Genomic DNA, 16,346 nt, shown 5'->3' on the forward strand with positions numbered 1-16,346 from the left:
ATGAGATTACACTTAGAGTGAAACACAGAGTATTGTATGGCATCATCACATATTTTTTAGACTTTTTAAATCCAAGTCTTACATTTTCACTTACATTTTCTTACATTTCTAAGCTGCTACTTAGAAAACTGCCTGAGATTAAATATCTGGAAGATTGACTCTTATTTGTCAAGACCCAGTTCCACAGGACAAACTGAGAAGTTGCTTTGATCATGGTTCCAAAAATGGCAAATGGAGAGTTGGAAAGGGAAAGGCAAGAATCTGGAAGAAAAGACTTTGGTAAAGGAATTGAGAAGATGGCTGGGAATCAGACTGAATTGTGGCTGGGGCTTTCCTGAAATAGGAGAACAGATAAGGTGGTCATTAACCAGGACGGTGACCCATCACATCCAAAGTCCCTCTAACTTAGCAGGGCCTACTGACTCCACACTTCTTTGGTATAGATCACAAGGTCACCTCCAACCCATAATGAATTATTTGAAAAAAACTTCAGTGAGGTCATTTAAATGACTTAGGTTTTACTTTTCTAGGAATATATGCCTTTTAACAAGGAGAGTGCTTAACTCAAATGAATGAATCTTTAATGATCTTTTATGTGACCATAACTGGACCAGTGAGAAAAAGATAATTTGGGGTAGAATTTTAGTAATAATGCTGAAACTGGCTGCCATGCTACTTTTATACTTAGGACAATCATGCAACACACATACATGCACAGTACACACATGCACACACACACACATGTAAACACACCATTTGACAATTTTCTCAACTTTACTTCTGTCTTATTTGTTCCTGCATTTTACATCAACTAGTGTGATAGTTTAGTATATAAACTTCTTCCCTTCCTAGAAAAACAACTGAGAATACATATTCTACTGATTGTAGCACATCAAAGTTATTTGCGCACATGAAATATAGCAGATAACAAATGGATGCTTTCATGGGACTATACAAAACAGCATGTTGTTTTTATAAAATATTTTTTCCAGTTTTTGCAGAACTTTTTTTAGGCTCAGTTTCCATAGCTTGACAAAGCTAAAAGTGCAGCAGCTATTCATATATCCAACCCCACTACTAGATGGGCTAGGTATACCTCTACTTAGGCAGCCTGGTGGCCCCATGATTCCAGAGGCACATTAATGCAAAACTTGGTACAGACACTCGATGGGTATTAGCCCTAATGTAGTTTACTACTCCTGAACTCAATTTATCCACCAGCTTCAGCCTCCCTTAGTAGCAGGGATTACAGGCTTGTGTGACTATAAAAGTTTAGGAGAGCCTGCACAGGATTGTAGTTGGATGAGTGGAAGGAAGGGGACAATGAAAGATGATGTCAAGGTACAAGCTGCAAGATCTAAAATTAGATAGGATAGGTGAAGTAGTGAAAGTGAGCAGCTGAGGATATTAACCTCCAAAGTGCCATTATACCATGCTATGACTAAGGAATAGCATCAGAAGAAAGAGATGGACTTAGCAGGTTAGGGGGAGAGAGTGGATAGTCATTATTGTAGAAAGTACTTGTCAAAGAAAAATACTGGATCCTTTTGAGACTTTTCTCCTCTTTGGAGGATCAAGGCATCCTATCATATTTGCCTTCTACATTACCAAAGAGCCTGTGAAAGGGGAAAGAGCTCAATTTGAATCCCAATACTGATACTGACTCTAGCTTTTACCTCTTGGAACCTGAGATTCTGCAATGGAATGACAAACAACAGCTGAGTTACCCATCTCCAAAGATGGTTGTGAAATAAAGGACTTTGCTTTAGTAAATCTTAAAACACCATAAATGTGGGCTGCTATTAAGGGATTTTCCTCTCCCTCACTCTTAGGAGCTCAGGCAACAGCCACTGTGCCTCAGGGTGAATATGGAAGCCTTGGGGCAAGAGGTATACTCTCAATAGTTTTCTCCACTACTATATAAGGAGGGGCAAATGGGAAAAAGGAGGGAGGGGAGGAACAGCAGCAGGGGAGGAGAGCAGTGATGGTTATGTTAAAAGGGATTTGTTCCACTGTCAAAACCAAAAAGATCTCCCTAAGAGCCAGCATTAGGAAATGAAGCCTGTGATGACAGGGAGGGGGTGGAGAGTATTAAGGAGGAGCTTTGAAGAGGAGGGGGAGGAGGAGAAAAGGAGAAGGAGGAGAGGAGAAGGGCTAAAATTACATAATTAACCACAGTTTCAATGTGGTCAAAAATAAGTACCTGGTTCTGAAGAGCTTGGGATGTCTGAGGCAATGCTCAGGAATCTTGCTTTATCCTTAGGGCTAGAGTTCCAGGAGAGAGAATCCCTGAGATCTTCTCACCTTCAGTATTTACTCTTGCACGAGGTCAGCTCATGAAACCCAGGCTAACAGTAGCTGCTTACCTTAACTATCCCTTCTCCAATCCCTGTATTCCAATGGCAATGACTAGAAACGGTGGTCTAAGGTAAACTAGATCCAAGAAAAGTGCTCCCCAAACACTAGGATCCCCAACTCCTCCCCGCAGCTGTTCAGTATCCATAGAACTTAGCACCTCTTCTTAAGATTTCAAAATTAATGGTAGAAAAGCAATCCATCTCTTCCTCTTTCTCCTTCTACCCTTACCTCCATTCTAGAACGAAGGCCCAGCATCCTCCATCTTTTGGTTGCATGCTGTCCTTGGGCTCAAACAAAGACCTATTCGGTTACCCCCTACAGAGAGTGAGGGCCTATTTCTGGGGCTCAGGGGGAGCTTGCCTTAATCTGCCTCATGGTGAATGACAACAATGTTAAGAATGAAAATATGGTTTGGGGGGGATATCCCCTAGGAGCCCAACATTGCAGTATTTAAGGGAACTTTAATGAGCTTAAGAGGCTAATCTAGAGATCAGGTTTTTTTTTTTTTTTTTTTTTAGTTGTTTTGTTTTGTTTTGTATTAAATCCTTTTAAAGGCTACTTAGGCTAGGATAGGGAAGAGTAAACCTAAAAGTGAGTGAAAGAAAGGATGAGGTGTAAAAGAGGGGGTGGGGGTTGATTTAGAAAATGAGAAACATCCAGAGGACCCTTTTGGTATGTCAGCAAAACAGGAATGTGAAGACAATTGGTCAGTCCTCTGAGGGATGAAAAGTTAGGCACTCTTCTGGAGAAACAAAAGATAAACCTTCTACCCAGAATTCCTTTCACAAATTCTTCTTTTCTTGTGTTAAATGTTTCCTTCCTCTTTCCTTTCTACCTTTTTAGTCTGGGGAGGAAAAATGAAGATAAGAGATACCAAATATGAAACCTAGTGAGAACCTTAGAAATTACTAGTATATAGCTTCATTTTATAGAGGATGAAACTGGGATCAAAATTTATCCAATGACCTCCTAACCTGACCCAACTAGCTAGTGGCAGAGGTCAAAGTCTTTTGACTCATAGCCCAACACTTTTTCTCCTAAAGCATGCTACCTTCAGGTAACAGGTATCCAAACTCTGATCTAACCATAAGTATCAAATGCCTCTCTAAAGCACTATAACATGCAAATCCTCCTTTGTCTAACAGTAAGTAAAACTCAACACCAGACAAACGAACGTGACAGGCATCCATCCATGCAATAAAGAGTTGCTAATAGCAATGATGATCACAGAATCCTGATAATAATATCCCTCACCACCCAACTCAGGATGAGGAAATGACGGAAATGACTGGGTTTACAGTATGGTTGGCCCATGTTTCAGAGTCTACATGACCAATACTGAGTTACTGAGATAACCATCTGTCAATGTGACAATGGGGGAAAATGTATTGTTGTCTTAGGTGGGAAACCCATTGATCTGCTGGACATTGGACTCATTCATCACAGATATGTGGCCTTGATAGTTGTACAATTCCAAGATTTTTGCAATAGTAAAAGTTAGAGAAGGGAAGAGATTTGGAAAGGCCTAAGTATAGATAGATTTAGATTTAGATTTAGATTTAGTATGAGGTTTAAATCCAGCAAGTGAAATGAGTATTGAGTATTTTATTTGACCTTCTTTTTATTCTCTTCTAATCTGCCTGGTTAGACATGGAAGCCCTACTCTATGTCTGCCAGATATTTATCAGTGTCTGTCTATAATATGATAATGATTAAAAACAACAACAAATCTAATGGAGAGGAGTAAAAAGAACAATATGAAGAGAACTATAATCCAAGTTTATTTGCTGTTATCCAAAAATAGAATCCTCACTTTGGAATCCTGAAAGGCTGGATGAGACCAAGATATTTCATGTGACTTCAGTTAAAGGACTAGGAACAGACTCAACCCCTAATGTATTTTTAGTTGCCATGACATTATGGTGCAATTATATAAGTGGGGGAGTTGGCCATGGTCTCATTAAAGGCTTGCTAATCCATGCATGTAAGTCAGGTGTTGACCTCTAAAAATTATTTTCTCTCCCTGATTTAGGAGAAAGGGATAGGGGAGGGAGGGAGAACTCCAAAATCCTTCCCAAGTGCCTAGAAGTCATTTTCCCCAAGAACAGAGCAGACACAAGATATTTGGGATAAGACGGCAACAATTTTATTTCTTAGGAAATGTCTTAACTGAGTTCAGGATTTTTTCCTTATTTCAATGGGTTCTACTATCTAACTCCCAGAGAAACTTAATCCCTTCCCTAATTCCCATTTTATTTATTTTCAGTAGTGTGAAAACAAACATGTAGCTAAGATTACAATGTTTATGCCTCCTTTTCGCCAAAATAATGCTAATCCTCCTCTGCTAATTAATGCCAGAGCCAGAGCAATTTTATTAACTTCACCTTGGTTAAAGTATGGCGGTGGTAGTTCATGTTTAAATTAAAACAACAATTTGACATTTGAAAGACATCAGCTTTGTCTCCACGAGTTGGTCTGCTACCTTTCACTTAGATGCTGGTTCGCTTTAACATATGACAAAAGACACAAAGCTCCAGTCCTCACTGGTCAACTATGACATAACTAATTTTAATTGCAATAAGTTGAATCAGGCACCCTGCACTGTCATTCAAAGAACTCAGGGGAAAATTTAAATCATAAGAAACATTAAGCCTGATTCTCCCTGAAGTGCTAGAAAACATGCCTTCCTCTGAACACAAAGGAGAGAGGAATCTCTTGTATATTCCCTCTGATATTTTCTCCCAGAGCCTAGTAGACATTAACTCCAAAAGGAAACTGGTCTCTCCCCACCAAAAGCCTAAGGGGCTTCCAGACAGAACGCTTTTCTATATTCTCTCTGGGAAACACAGAGCAAAGTGATATGGTAAGTCCTTAGAGACTGATTCTTAGCCCTAGAGAGAGGACACCTCTGGAGGAGAGCAACAGCATGCTTCTTGGAGGAAAAAAGAGATTTCCCCCTCTCTCCTATAAACAAATCTCTAATGAGCTTCCCTCTAAAGGTTTACAATAAGACAACTAATTATTAATAATAGCTTACATTAAATGGGCGTTGAGGTTTACAGAGCACTTTCTACACATTATTTCATTATCAGAAGCACACACAAAATCAAATTAAAGAGCAGTAAAGAATAGCTGAGATTTCAAACAATAATATTTGTTGAATTGATTGAAATTGAAGGAGAATAACTACCTGTTTCAGAAGCTTTAGGAGGATAGAAACAAACATACTTTTCAGAATATTTTTCCAAATTCATTTAATAATCTAATTGAAAACAGAGATATAATCAATTCCACTGATTTGTTACAAAGAATATGTGTATATGTATATGTTTGCATGTTTATGTATATGTATTTATATGTATATATATGCATGTATACGTATGTTTATCTATATATGTATACATTTATATATATAACTTGCTATGTCAGTAATAAATTGATATGTTAAATATATATATGTATAGTATAATACATCAATTGTATTCATTATCTATTTTTGATAGTTTAAGTTGTACTTTAATAAAACAAATCTTTACCCATTTCCTTACTTCCCAACATTAGAACCCAAATCTATTTTTCTTTTCTCAAATTGTTGGTAATTTAGCTAAGGAAACTTTTTAGAAGACAAACAATATTTGTTCAGAATCATTAAAAAACCTCTCTAGTTTAAAACAACAAAAAAATCTCCCAAGCATTTGTGTCATTATTTTGCTTAGATCAAAGGTTAAAATCAACATTAATGAAAGTTAAGAGGTGAGAAATCTACACGGGTGTGTGTGGGGGGGAATCTAATTACAGACCTCTATTCTGGTCAATTTGTTTCAAAGTAAAATACATAGCAAAAAGTACTGGAACGACCAATATGCTCAAAAAGACTAAAGAACCTATTCAGAAAGGTTTCTCGATAAGTATTAAGATCATAAAAGATATCACAAAGCCAGGTTGTGGATAAAAGTTAGGGGAAGCGATACATAATGTTAATATCATTTTTTTTTTTTTTTTTTTGCTCCTAGCTCCTACCCTTCATTTCCATATTCCTTATCCCATTGATTTCTTTTTTATTATTATTATTATTTTAGTGTCAGCTGGTCTATACTTACTATGAAGGAGGAAAGACCCAGAAAACACCTTGGAATAAGATAGTTTCCAGTCACCCTTTGCAACCAAGAAAAGACAAATCTGCCTTAAAATTGTTTTTAAATAAAAAAAAAAGAATCTCAGATCAAGGTGGATCTGAGTTTATGAGATGCAGATCAAATGAGTTCTCTGCAACTTAACGAAGCAGTCAACAATTTATTGCCTCCCTGTGTTTGATTTTTTTTTATATCCCTTAAATTTTATTACTCTAGGAGCCAAGCCAAAAAAGATAAAGTCAAGCAAAACAAACAATTGTCTCTATAATTTCATTTGTGGCTTCCTTTTATGAGCAACTGCATAACTAGTTGTGATCTCCAAGTAATGTTAACTCTGACAAAATCAAATTGAACCCCTCCCCCCCTCCACACTGCCAGATACACACATACGTCCTCCTCTGAATGGATCAAATGTAGAACTGGTTTATTCCAAGTCTTAATAGAGATTCCTATCACTGCTGTATTTTCACTGCAGGGCTGCCAATCAGCAGGCTCCAAAGACATGCAGGCCCTTATGTGTGATATTCACTTTCTTTCTCCAGTTAAATCCCTCTCTTCGGATAATTGTTCTGTTCCAAAAATGAGAAAAGGAGGGAGGGAAGACAACACAGAAATCCTCCCTCTGAGGAAAGGTTTCTCAAGGAGATTTGCTGACATGTGGGGAGTTATGATGTTGTGGAAACAGACAATGATGACAGCAATACTAGCCCACACAGCTCCTAGGATGTCTCAGACAATCTAAAGATGATGATAAACTTGTCCAAATATGTGAGGGGAAATAGCCTGAGCCCGATGCACCCAGACTCCTAGCACATGAAAGTAATGATATATACTTAATTTTGACATGGGATTTTTTTTCCAGAAGTCTTAATTATCTATTGTATTACCACATTCCCATTATTCAGCATCTTCTTCTATCCCTGACTTAAGTCCAACTATAGAATTTGTTTGGAAGTAATTCAGGGAAAACTCTGAACTAACCAGATCACAGAGGAACTCACTTAAATAAAGAACAAGAGTTGCATAAGTAGAAATCCCTGAATTGGGGAAAAATAATATTAATTGTCAAATAATTTTCTGGCTTTTTAAGATATTTAAAGCCAGTATCTAAATATCCAGATTTTTATCACCTAAATCAATGTTAGATGGCATAGTCTAGCCTTATAAAAGAATTCAAAATATGATGGAATTCATACAAATATTGGACAAGTTACTTCCAAGAAGTTTATTGTGAGTAAAAATGAATGGAATCAGAACAATTTTCTATCTAAAATGCTTGGTATAGTTGCTCCCTAGCATATAGTAGATACTTAATAAATGTTTATTCTCTTTCCCTTGATTTCTAATTGATCTGAGTGATTACTTGAAGGCTACTTCCTAGGTCACTCTAGTGCATGATACCAAAGTTTAAGAACACAAATATTTGCTCTTCACTGAATGGGGGTCCCTCTAGGATACTCAAACAACTGTTGCATTCACTGAGAAATATCAATCAAATTTCCTTTTTGATTTGTTGGAGAAGATAATTTGATGATGAAGGAAAGTTTACACTCTTGAGGGGCTTTCTTGAAATCATAGAACTACAGAGGACATGCCACTGGAGAACCAAATAGTAGCCAAACAGAACATTGCTTAAATTGCCCCTATGTATGTCAGAGTCCTCTCTTATTTTAGCCATTTTTAGCCATTAGATTTCTTTTTCCTAATGATGCAGTTAAAATAAAAATAGAACTTTAACACAAAAGAATTATTTAAACCAGAGTTCATCTTCCTCTTTCTTTTCCCCCTTAAATCATCTTGAATGCCACATATGCCCAATTTCTATCTTAATCTCTGTCTTCACTATAACCTTGTGAGAATGACCAATTTGCCCAGGTTTAATGGAATACTTTTTAAGATCTACTATTTCCTCAGAGTGAAAATTCCCTTCACCAGAGCAAATTCACAGTCTGTCTCTTATTTTGTTGTAATCCTGGAAAGTTGCTTGAAGCACATGGAATTTAAACAACTTATCCAAGCTCACCTGCCTTGAAAGTGTAAGGATTGGCATTTGAACATATATCTTCCTGACTCCAAGATCATCAGACTCTTCACAATGACAAAAAGTCCCCAAAATGAAAACTGTAGAATTTCAATACTGAAAAAGGGGGAGGAGACAAGGTCTGAAAACTTTTTAAGGACTTGTTTTGTCCATTTGTAGAATTAGTTTATAAACTGATCAATAACAAAGACCATGTCTTTTAAAATAAAATGGGCATAGAATATAAACAGTATTTTCTATTTAAGAATTGTTCAATTAATATTTGTCATTCTGATATCTTTGCTTTATTTCATTTAATAAACTTATTTTGGGACATCTATGAAAGCAATCTGTGCTATTGAAATTGAGGGGGAAAGTTGTGTTTTTTTTTTTAATGAGACAATGTATCTCAATACCTCTGATATCCCTCACTTACAAGCCTCACAGTTAGTTAGATGAACAATACATCTATTATAGTAAAAATAGCTTTGTGAATAGGGCAGAATCAAAATGAGCTAAGGGGCTCAAATCATGTTCAGAAACTGAAAGTTTGAAATAGGGGGAAGGGAAATAGGGAGGACATTGTAAAGTTTTGTTGTTGTTGTTGTTGTTTTAAGATTGTCTTTTCTTTTTGATATTGGCAGGATTCCTTAATAAAGATTTGCCACAACTAATCACATTGACTTTAAAGTTTATCTTTGATTTTTCTTTATTCTTTAAATAACAAACTGAATAAAAATCCACTTATATCTATTAACTTAAACGTACTTCCAAACTCTAATGCTTTAAGTTGCATGAAGATAGGTATACCTTGGAGTTCATAAATTAAAACATAAAAACTTCACAAATTCAATATCAAAATCCCTTGGGGGGAAATAAACAATGGACCAGCCATTTCAAATGGGCTTTGTAGTTAAAATTGTAGAGACATAATATCTCATTGATTTCCTGGATTTTCTACTTTTCATCCAAAGATTTTGGCATTGTATAATAACAAGCTAAAAAAAGAGGGGCAGTTTAATATGATCTTTTTTTGGAAACTGACCTACACTATTCTCATATGAAAGGGGAAGGGGAGATAGAACACAAACCATACTACCTCAAAGCAGCACAAAGTGATGAAAAAAATTTCTTGAGCGTGCACCCCTTGAGTGTAATTGTTAAGTGACAGTATTTTAGTAAATTTCTCTGGAAACATGGTAGTAACAGTGCCAATATATCTGTTTTTTCTCAATGTCTTTTGTTGTATTAAGACTCCTTAGGCACACCCCTATTGCATATTTTGAATAACACAAAGGAAACCATTTTCCAAACAGACTAATCCTCCTTTGATTCTGCTTATATACTTTAATCCATTTTATTCGAGGGCCATATTTAATGACAATTGTGAAATATATGCACACTAGCCCTTTCACACAAATACAAGAGTCAAGTCAGAATCTTTTTCAATCACTCCCTTTTCCTCCCCTACTCTTCCTAGCCATCTTTAGCTAATGTCTTTATTAAGTAGGGATCTCCACCAGGGAAAGTAGTAGTTCTCTCCATACAATTTTCACTTTCCACTCCACTCCAGCTCTGCCGGGGAAAGAACTAGCAAATTCCTTTAACTCCCTTTTCCCCTGGTCTCATCCAGCCTGACTCCTTTAAGAAACCAAAAAGCGATACCAATTTTATTTTTTTAAGATGTTTCTGTAGCTAGAGCCCCCTTTTTTTCTTAAAAAATGTCCCAAATCCTTTAAAAACAATGAATCTAAACCTATGACTGATCAGAATCATATTAACTGGGAAAGAGATTTAGGGTAAATTAGGGCAATTCGAGTAGGGAGTGGTGAATGGGGCCTCGGACCCTCTTAGGTTTAGTATGAACGATCCCCAGGACCCGATAGCTAAGGTAGTCACAAGAGTGTGAATTAAGGTAGATGGTAAGGAAGATTCTGGGAAGGATAGTAAAGCAGTAACCCAGAGAAATAAAAGTGGTAGTAAGATTCTCACATCTCACCTCTATAGTACCTGAAAGCTATTGCCATAATTTGGAAATTTGTCTTAAAGGGCTTGGCGGAGGCTAGACAGCTCAACTACGAAAGACCCCTTTATTAAATAAAAGACCCAACTGTGAAACACTCTTTTACCAAATAAAAGACCTTCCCTCTCCCCTCACCACCACCCTTTTCCGTTCACTTCTGCTCAGAAAATAGTCACAGCAATAGTTTTCAAGATTTTATGCCTTTGCCCGATGTTTAAAATAGCACTATTCATTGCTCTCGAATAGACACTAATCAATATACTTTCCCTAATAAACTGGGGACTCCAACCGCCCCAACCATCACAACAGCCCCTAGTCAGATGCTGCTGGTCAGCGGACTCTGAAGGAAGGTTTTTCGTGTGTGCACAGAAAAGAGAGGGCAAGAGACATTAAAAGAAAAAAAAAAAGAAAGAAAGAAAAAGAAGGATCGAGTCCTTCCCTTGGGAGGTGCGAACACTGGAAACCTCGGGGGTCCTGTGGAACACTTTCCTGGGATTTTTTTTAAGAGAAAAGAGCCACAAGAAGTCACAACTAGAACATGTCAGGGAAATCATTGGGAGAATTGGGAACAGGAAAGGAGAGAGCGAGGAACAAGAGAATCACTGACTGGTTCCTTTGGGAAATGAGACAGCAATGCAACGCGAATCCGGGCAGCTTCATTTGTTTGTCCGTGTGTGTGTGTGTGTGTGTGTGTGTGTGTGAGAGAGAGAGAGAGAGAGAGAGAGAGAGAGAGAGAGAGAGAGAGAGAGAGAGAGAAATAGGGAGAGGAAGAAATCACTCCTGAGGATTCTGTTTTATGATACTTATCGATATACTTTTGTGTCTCCCAGTATGCCCCAGTCTTTACACGTGTGTATGTGCGTCCGTGGACGCAGACAAAGGCAAAGCAGCACTGTGGGCCCTCTCCCGGGGCGCCTGGGGCGGGGGGGCGGGGGGAGGAAGGGGAGGAGGATGCCGCCACTTACTTCTCATAGTCGTATTTGCAGTAGAGTTTCTTGTCTCTGTAGAAGCAGGTGGTCTCCAGGGGCTCTTTGCAAGAGGCGCATTGAACACACTGTTCATGCCAGAAGCTGTCATTGAGTCGTAGCAGAAATCTGTCCGAAATGACCCGCTGACAGCCCTCACAAACCGACTTGGGATTCACGGCTCTCCCTGCAAGCAGACACATCAACACCGGGAGATTGGCACCGAAGGCCACTGAGACCGCGCCAAACTCTCCTCACCCTCCCCTGGACTTGTCACCCCTGCTGCTGGCCTTCCAGTCCCAGACGCCGCTTGGTTTCTGAAAGGCACCTAACTTACTACGACAGCAAAGACCGCTCGTCCCAGACAGGGTTCGAGCCAAGGACTCGGAGAAGAACGAATTAACTGAGTTGAGGAGAGCTACAGAGAAATGTCAGAACGAAATTGTCCTTTCTAATTAACTGGGACCAGTGGAATTCTGTTTTTGTTTCATTCTTACCCTGTTAGAAGAAGGGGGAGGGGTACAGGGAGAGAAGGTAGAAACCTACATTTATTGGGGGTGGGGGTGGGGGGAGGTCTATGTAGTTATAAATTTAAGCTCGCGCCGGTTAGGCAAGTGAAGATTAATCCGTAGTTAATGGTTGCTTTAGATATTCTCGATCAGTTTTAAGCACACGCGTTCGCTTACCCGGATAAATGGAATAAAACGGTTAGACGGCGAACTAACGGTTTTGAATGAGACATATTGAAAAACAAATGATTATTTGCCATTATTATTAATATAACATATTGTTTTCTACCGGAGTTACCCCGAGGCATTGGGAAATCACGCCTGCGTCTCCGCAAAGATAATTATTTCTCCCAACAATGAACCCACAAAATTTCAGCCTCCAGGACCGCGGATGGGAAAACCCTGGAATGGTTTCCAATTTGGTGACCCGACTCAGCGACCTAGTAAAAACCTGGAGACAGAAAGAATCCCAAAGAAGCCCCACCGGGTGCAAGATTGTTCCAAAATCGCTGGGATGAACTACGGGGTTCAGATTCGGGAGGCCCAGCACACTTCCGTGGGATCACAACAAGTGTAACGAAAATTTGATAGAAAAAGCGAAAGAAATTATCTTTTCCCTCTCCTTTTAATGTGCCCCCCTTCCTTATTTTAACAGGATTTTTTGTGTTTTGTTTTTTGTCTCGATTTATCCTCTTTCACGTTCCCAGACGGAAGCAAAGGCTGGGCTTGGAAGGTATTATTTGAAGTTATTAGGAACGTATGCTTTCGCAAAGGGATTCAAGCCTTTACCCGTATTTGTTTCTGGCTTTTTCTTTGGAGAAAAGAAACGTGTGTGTATATATATATATATATATATATATGAAGTGAAAGACGGAGCCGTAAAAAGGGTGCGGGGAATGCATCCCCAATCCCTGGAGAGAAATATTCTCAGATAAATGACATTGCCTGAAATTTCTCTATTGTCATCCAAAGACACTCATAGATTTATAGGTGGTAGTCTCTAAGCATCCTGGTAAAGGGAAGAGAGAGAGACAGAGAGAGACAGAGAGGAAGAAGAAGAAGAAGAAGAAAAGAAGAAGAAGAAGAAGAAGAAGAAGAAGAAGAAGAAGAAGAAGAAGAAGAAGAAGAAGAAGAAAAGAAGAAGAAGAAGAAGAAGAAGAAGAAGAAGAAGAAGAAGAAGAAGAAGAAGAAGAAGAAGAAGAAGAAGAAGAAGAAAGAAGAGAGACAGAGAGAGAGACAGAGAGAGAGAGAGAGAGGACACACAGAGAGAGAGGACACGGAGAAGAGAAACAGAGAGAGAGGACACAGAGAAGAGAAACAGAGAGAGAGGACACAGAGAAGAGAGAGAGAGAGAGAGAGAGAGAGAGAGAGAGAGAGAATATCTCCTAGGTGGTAGTGGAAAGAAAAGCAAAGTTGTGGATTCTGTTGGTTGAGTTCAAAGTGAAATCAAGGACTACCTGGGCTGACCAAAGCTTGGGAGGCTGCTCCTACCTGAGACCAGGACTTAATTCGTCTTATTTTTAGGGAATTTAGGGGAGAATGGACAGAAAAAGGGGAAATGTCCAAGGGCGTCAGATTCTTCCCTTAAACTGACTTATCCAGTCATACTTGTCTCTCCTTATTCCGTCCCTGTGGTGTAAATGTTTAAAAAATAAAAACGAAATTATCTTAATAATAATAACAACAATAACGATATAACCTACACCCATTCTTTTCCCTGTCCATGAGAGAAAGGGAATACACATCCACAGGGGTGACTGTGGATCTATCTGCGAAACGGCTCAAAGGGAACTCAAACAACCCTTTTCTCTGGATCCCCAATTCCTTCGGTCCCGGGCTATCTGAGCCACAATCGACACAGGAAGGTCCGTGGGGAAAAGGGAAGAGCCGAAACCAAGTAATGTTAGTACACGAAGGCCTGGAAGACCTCAGCAGAGATAACCCAAGGCTCCCAGCTTCAGATCCAAGAGTAAAATACTCTGTAGCCCAGTGCCTTTCCCGATAAGTTCTAGGCGTGATTTCTTTCGTCTTTCTTCACTTAAAGGAACCCCAGGAAATGTTCCAGAACCCAAAAGTCTTCTCTTTCCGCCCCTGCCCCGCCCCTGCCACGGGCTTCCAAGTCCCGGGTGGTAGAGAAGTCAAAGAAATAGCCTCGAACTTGAGCAGCGCCTGAGTCTGACCCTACCTGACCAAGGGCAGAGGAGAAGGCCTCGAGATGCCCAACCTCACCTTCTCCTCCTCCCTAAGATGGGGAAAACTTGGGGGGAGACAGAGCCAGAAGAAAAAGGGGAGCATTTAGAAGACGTCGATATGCTAATAGATTAAAAGAGAGGGTTTTTAATGGCTTGCCACTTCTAGGAGAAGTTGCCCCAGTTCCCGGGCTCCTCCCGGGATTGGGGAATTCCGCGCTCTGTGCGCAGGGTTGGAGAGGCTGGCGTAGTTTCTGGGATTGGTTTTGGTGGGGAAAGAATACCAAGTGAGTTGCGTTGCTGTGTGTTGTTCTGGAGGGAACTGCATGTGTCTCTAATAAGGTGAGAGGCCGAATGCTGGTACTTTCGAAAGGAATCCTAGAGAGAACTCCATAGGAATCCGAGAGAATTCCCTCTTCCAAGGCTGCCCAAACTCGGCTCTCAGTCCGCGAAGAGGATCAGAGGCGAGACTTCGAGAGGAGGGCACTGGGGAATCGCGGGAAGCACCCCCCAACACACACACACACACACACACACACACACACTCCCTGTCTCCACTTACCCAGCAGCGAGGAAAAGGAGGCCGAAGTCTCGATCGCGCTCTGAAAGTTCTCTTCCATCTTTAGTCCGTCCAGCATGGTGAGATTTCCGGGGACCAGGGAGTGGGAGGGGAGCCGACCTGCTTGGGAAAGAAGAGCAAAGGGACTTGCTGTTCCCTTCGGACTACCCCTCCCGAGACCGACCTGGACACACCACAGACAGGCGCCACACACCCAAGGGAAAGGCAAGAGGGAGTGTCCGAGTTAGACTGAAAGAGAGGAGAGGAGGGTCTAGAGGAGAGAGACATTGCCGGGAGGGGGGGAGGAGGGGGCAGAGAAGGGGGTGGGTGAGAGAAGGGAGTGGGAGACAGGTCACAGAGAAGGTGCACGGGGTCGAGCTGATTGTTTTTAGTGACAGCGAATTGAGTCATTAGGGCCAAGTCAGCTCCCTCCCCCAAGTCTCTCTGCCTCGGGGCACCCCAAATTTTCTCTCCATCTCTCATCTCCCAAACCGGAGCACCCTTAATCCAGAAATCTCCACTTATGTCTGTTCACTTTTGTTTCTTTTTTTTTTTTTTTTTTTTTAAACCCCAGAGCCTAAGTGGGAGTCTGACTATTGGGAGAGGGGCAGTAATGCAATGGAAATCTAGGGGGTAGCCTCTCTGTGTCTCTCTGCTCTGAACCTACCTACTTGCATTGGGTTTTCGGTCCCACCCGACACCCCCGTTTCATCTCTAGCTCAGCATCGGCCTTCACCTCCAGGCAACCGGAGTAATCGCGCGACTGAGATGAAGGGAAGGTGGTTTGAGCTAAGGCTCTGAGCTCTACCTCACGGGACTGGCTGATTGGGGGCGCCCGATCGACCCTTTCCACTAGTCTCACAGAGGAGAGAGAGGAGGCCCGAGCTGGGGAGGTGGGTCGGGGGGGGGGGGGGTGCCAAGAGAGTCCCATCAGCCGGGCCAGGCCAGGGCAGTTGTGCGGGGGAGGGAACTGCACGGTTTCAGTATTGGGCGCATTTCAAATAAACTTTCAACTACACAGGCGATCGAGAGCCGCTAGATCCGGGCGGTGGAAGCAGGCAAACTTACCTGATTGGAGAGAGCCGGGTCCCCGAAGGAGAGACAAAGTCAGACGCGAGCTAGTCGGTCCCGGCAGGGCAGCGGCCCGGAGAGCGAGCTCCGCCGAAGAAAGGTCCGCCACGGGAGACGGCTAAGCTGGGTGGGCAGCTGGAGGAGGGGCTGGCCCGTGCTCCACTGCCACTTCCCTAAGCAGCCGGCCGCGCGTTTCCCTCACCGACCGGCCCACGCTGCCTCCACTAGCGTCGGGAGCAGCTGGAGCCTCGGCTTCCCGGAATCCCGCTGTGTTGGCCGCAGCCGGCCCGCGGGCCTACGAACGGCTCGGTGCGCTTCTCCGAACTAGTTACGGATTGGAGTGATAGAGGGGAGCACGGGGTCTCGGGGTGCGGGTTCGGATCCTCTTTCCTTCTGGCGGATTCCTTGTTACTGAGCTGTGCGTGCGTGTGTGTGTGTGTGTGTGTGTGTGTGTGTGTGTGTTGTGCTCTCATGTAGGAGGGAAAGAAGGAAGGGGAGGGTCGGAAGCAAGTCCCTTGG

General features: G+C 41.4%; 1 protein-coding gene across 1 annotated transcript in view; it reads right to left on the minus strand.

The window, feature by feature from the left end:
- The window catches only part of LMX1A (LIM homeobox transcription factor 1 alpha), a 184,954-nt gene extending 170,081 nt beyond the window's left edge, over nt 1-14,873 (minus strand). The window contains exons 1-2 of the mRNA XM_003767377.2: nt 14,760-14,873; nt 11,500-11,686 (exon numbers count right to left, since the gene is read on the minus strand). Coding sequence (XP_003767425.1) covers nt 11,500-11,686; nt 14,760-14,835 — 263 coding nt within the window. The 5' untranslated portion in view covers nt 14,836-14,873. The remainder of the gene's footprint in view (nt 1-11,499; nt 11,687-14,759) is intronic.
- Nucleotides 14,874-16,346: the final 1,473 nt, after the last annotated feature.

Source organism: Sarcophilus harrisii, chromosome 4, assembly GCF_902635505.1.
Source record: "Sarcophilus harrisii chromosome 4, mSarHar1.11, whole genome shotgun sequence".
Taxonomy (NCBI): Eukaryota; Metazoa; Chordata; class Mammalia; order Dasyuromorphia; family Dasyuridae; genus Sarcophilus; species Sarcophilus harrisii.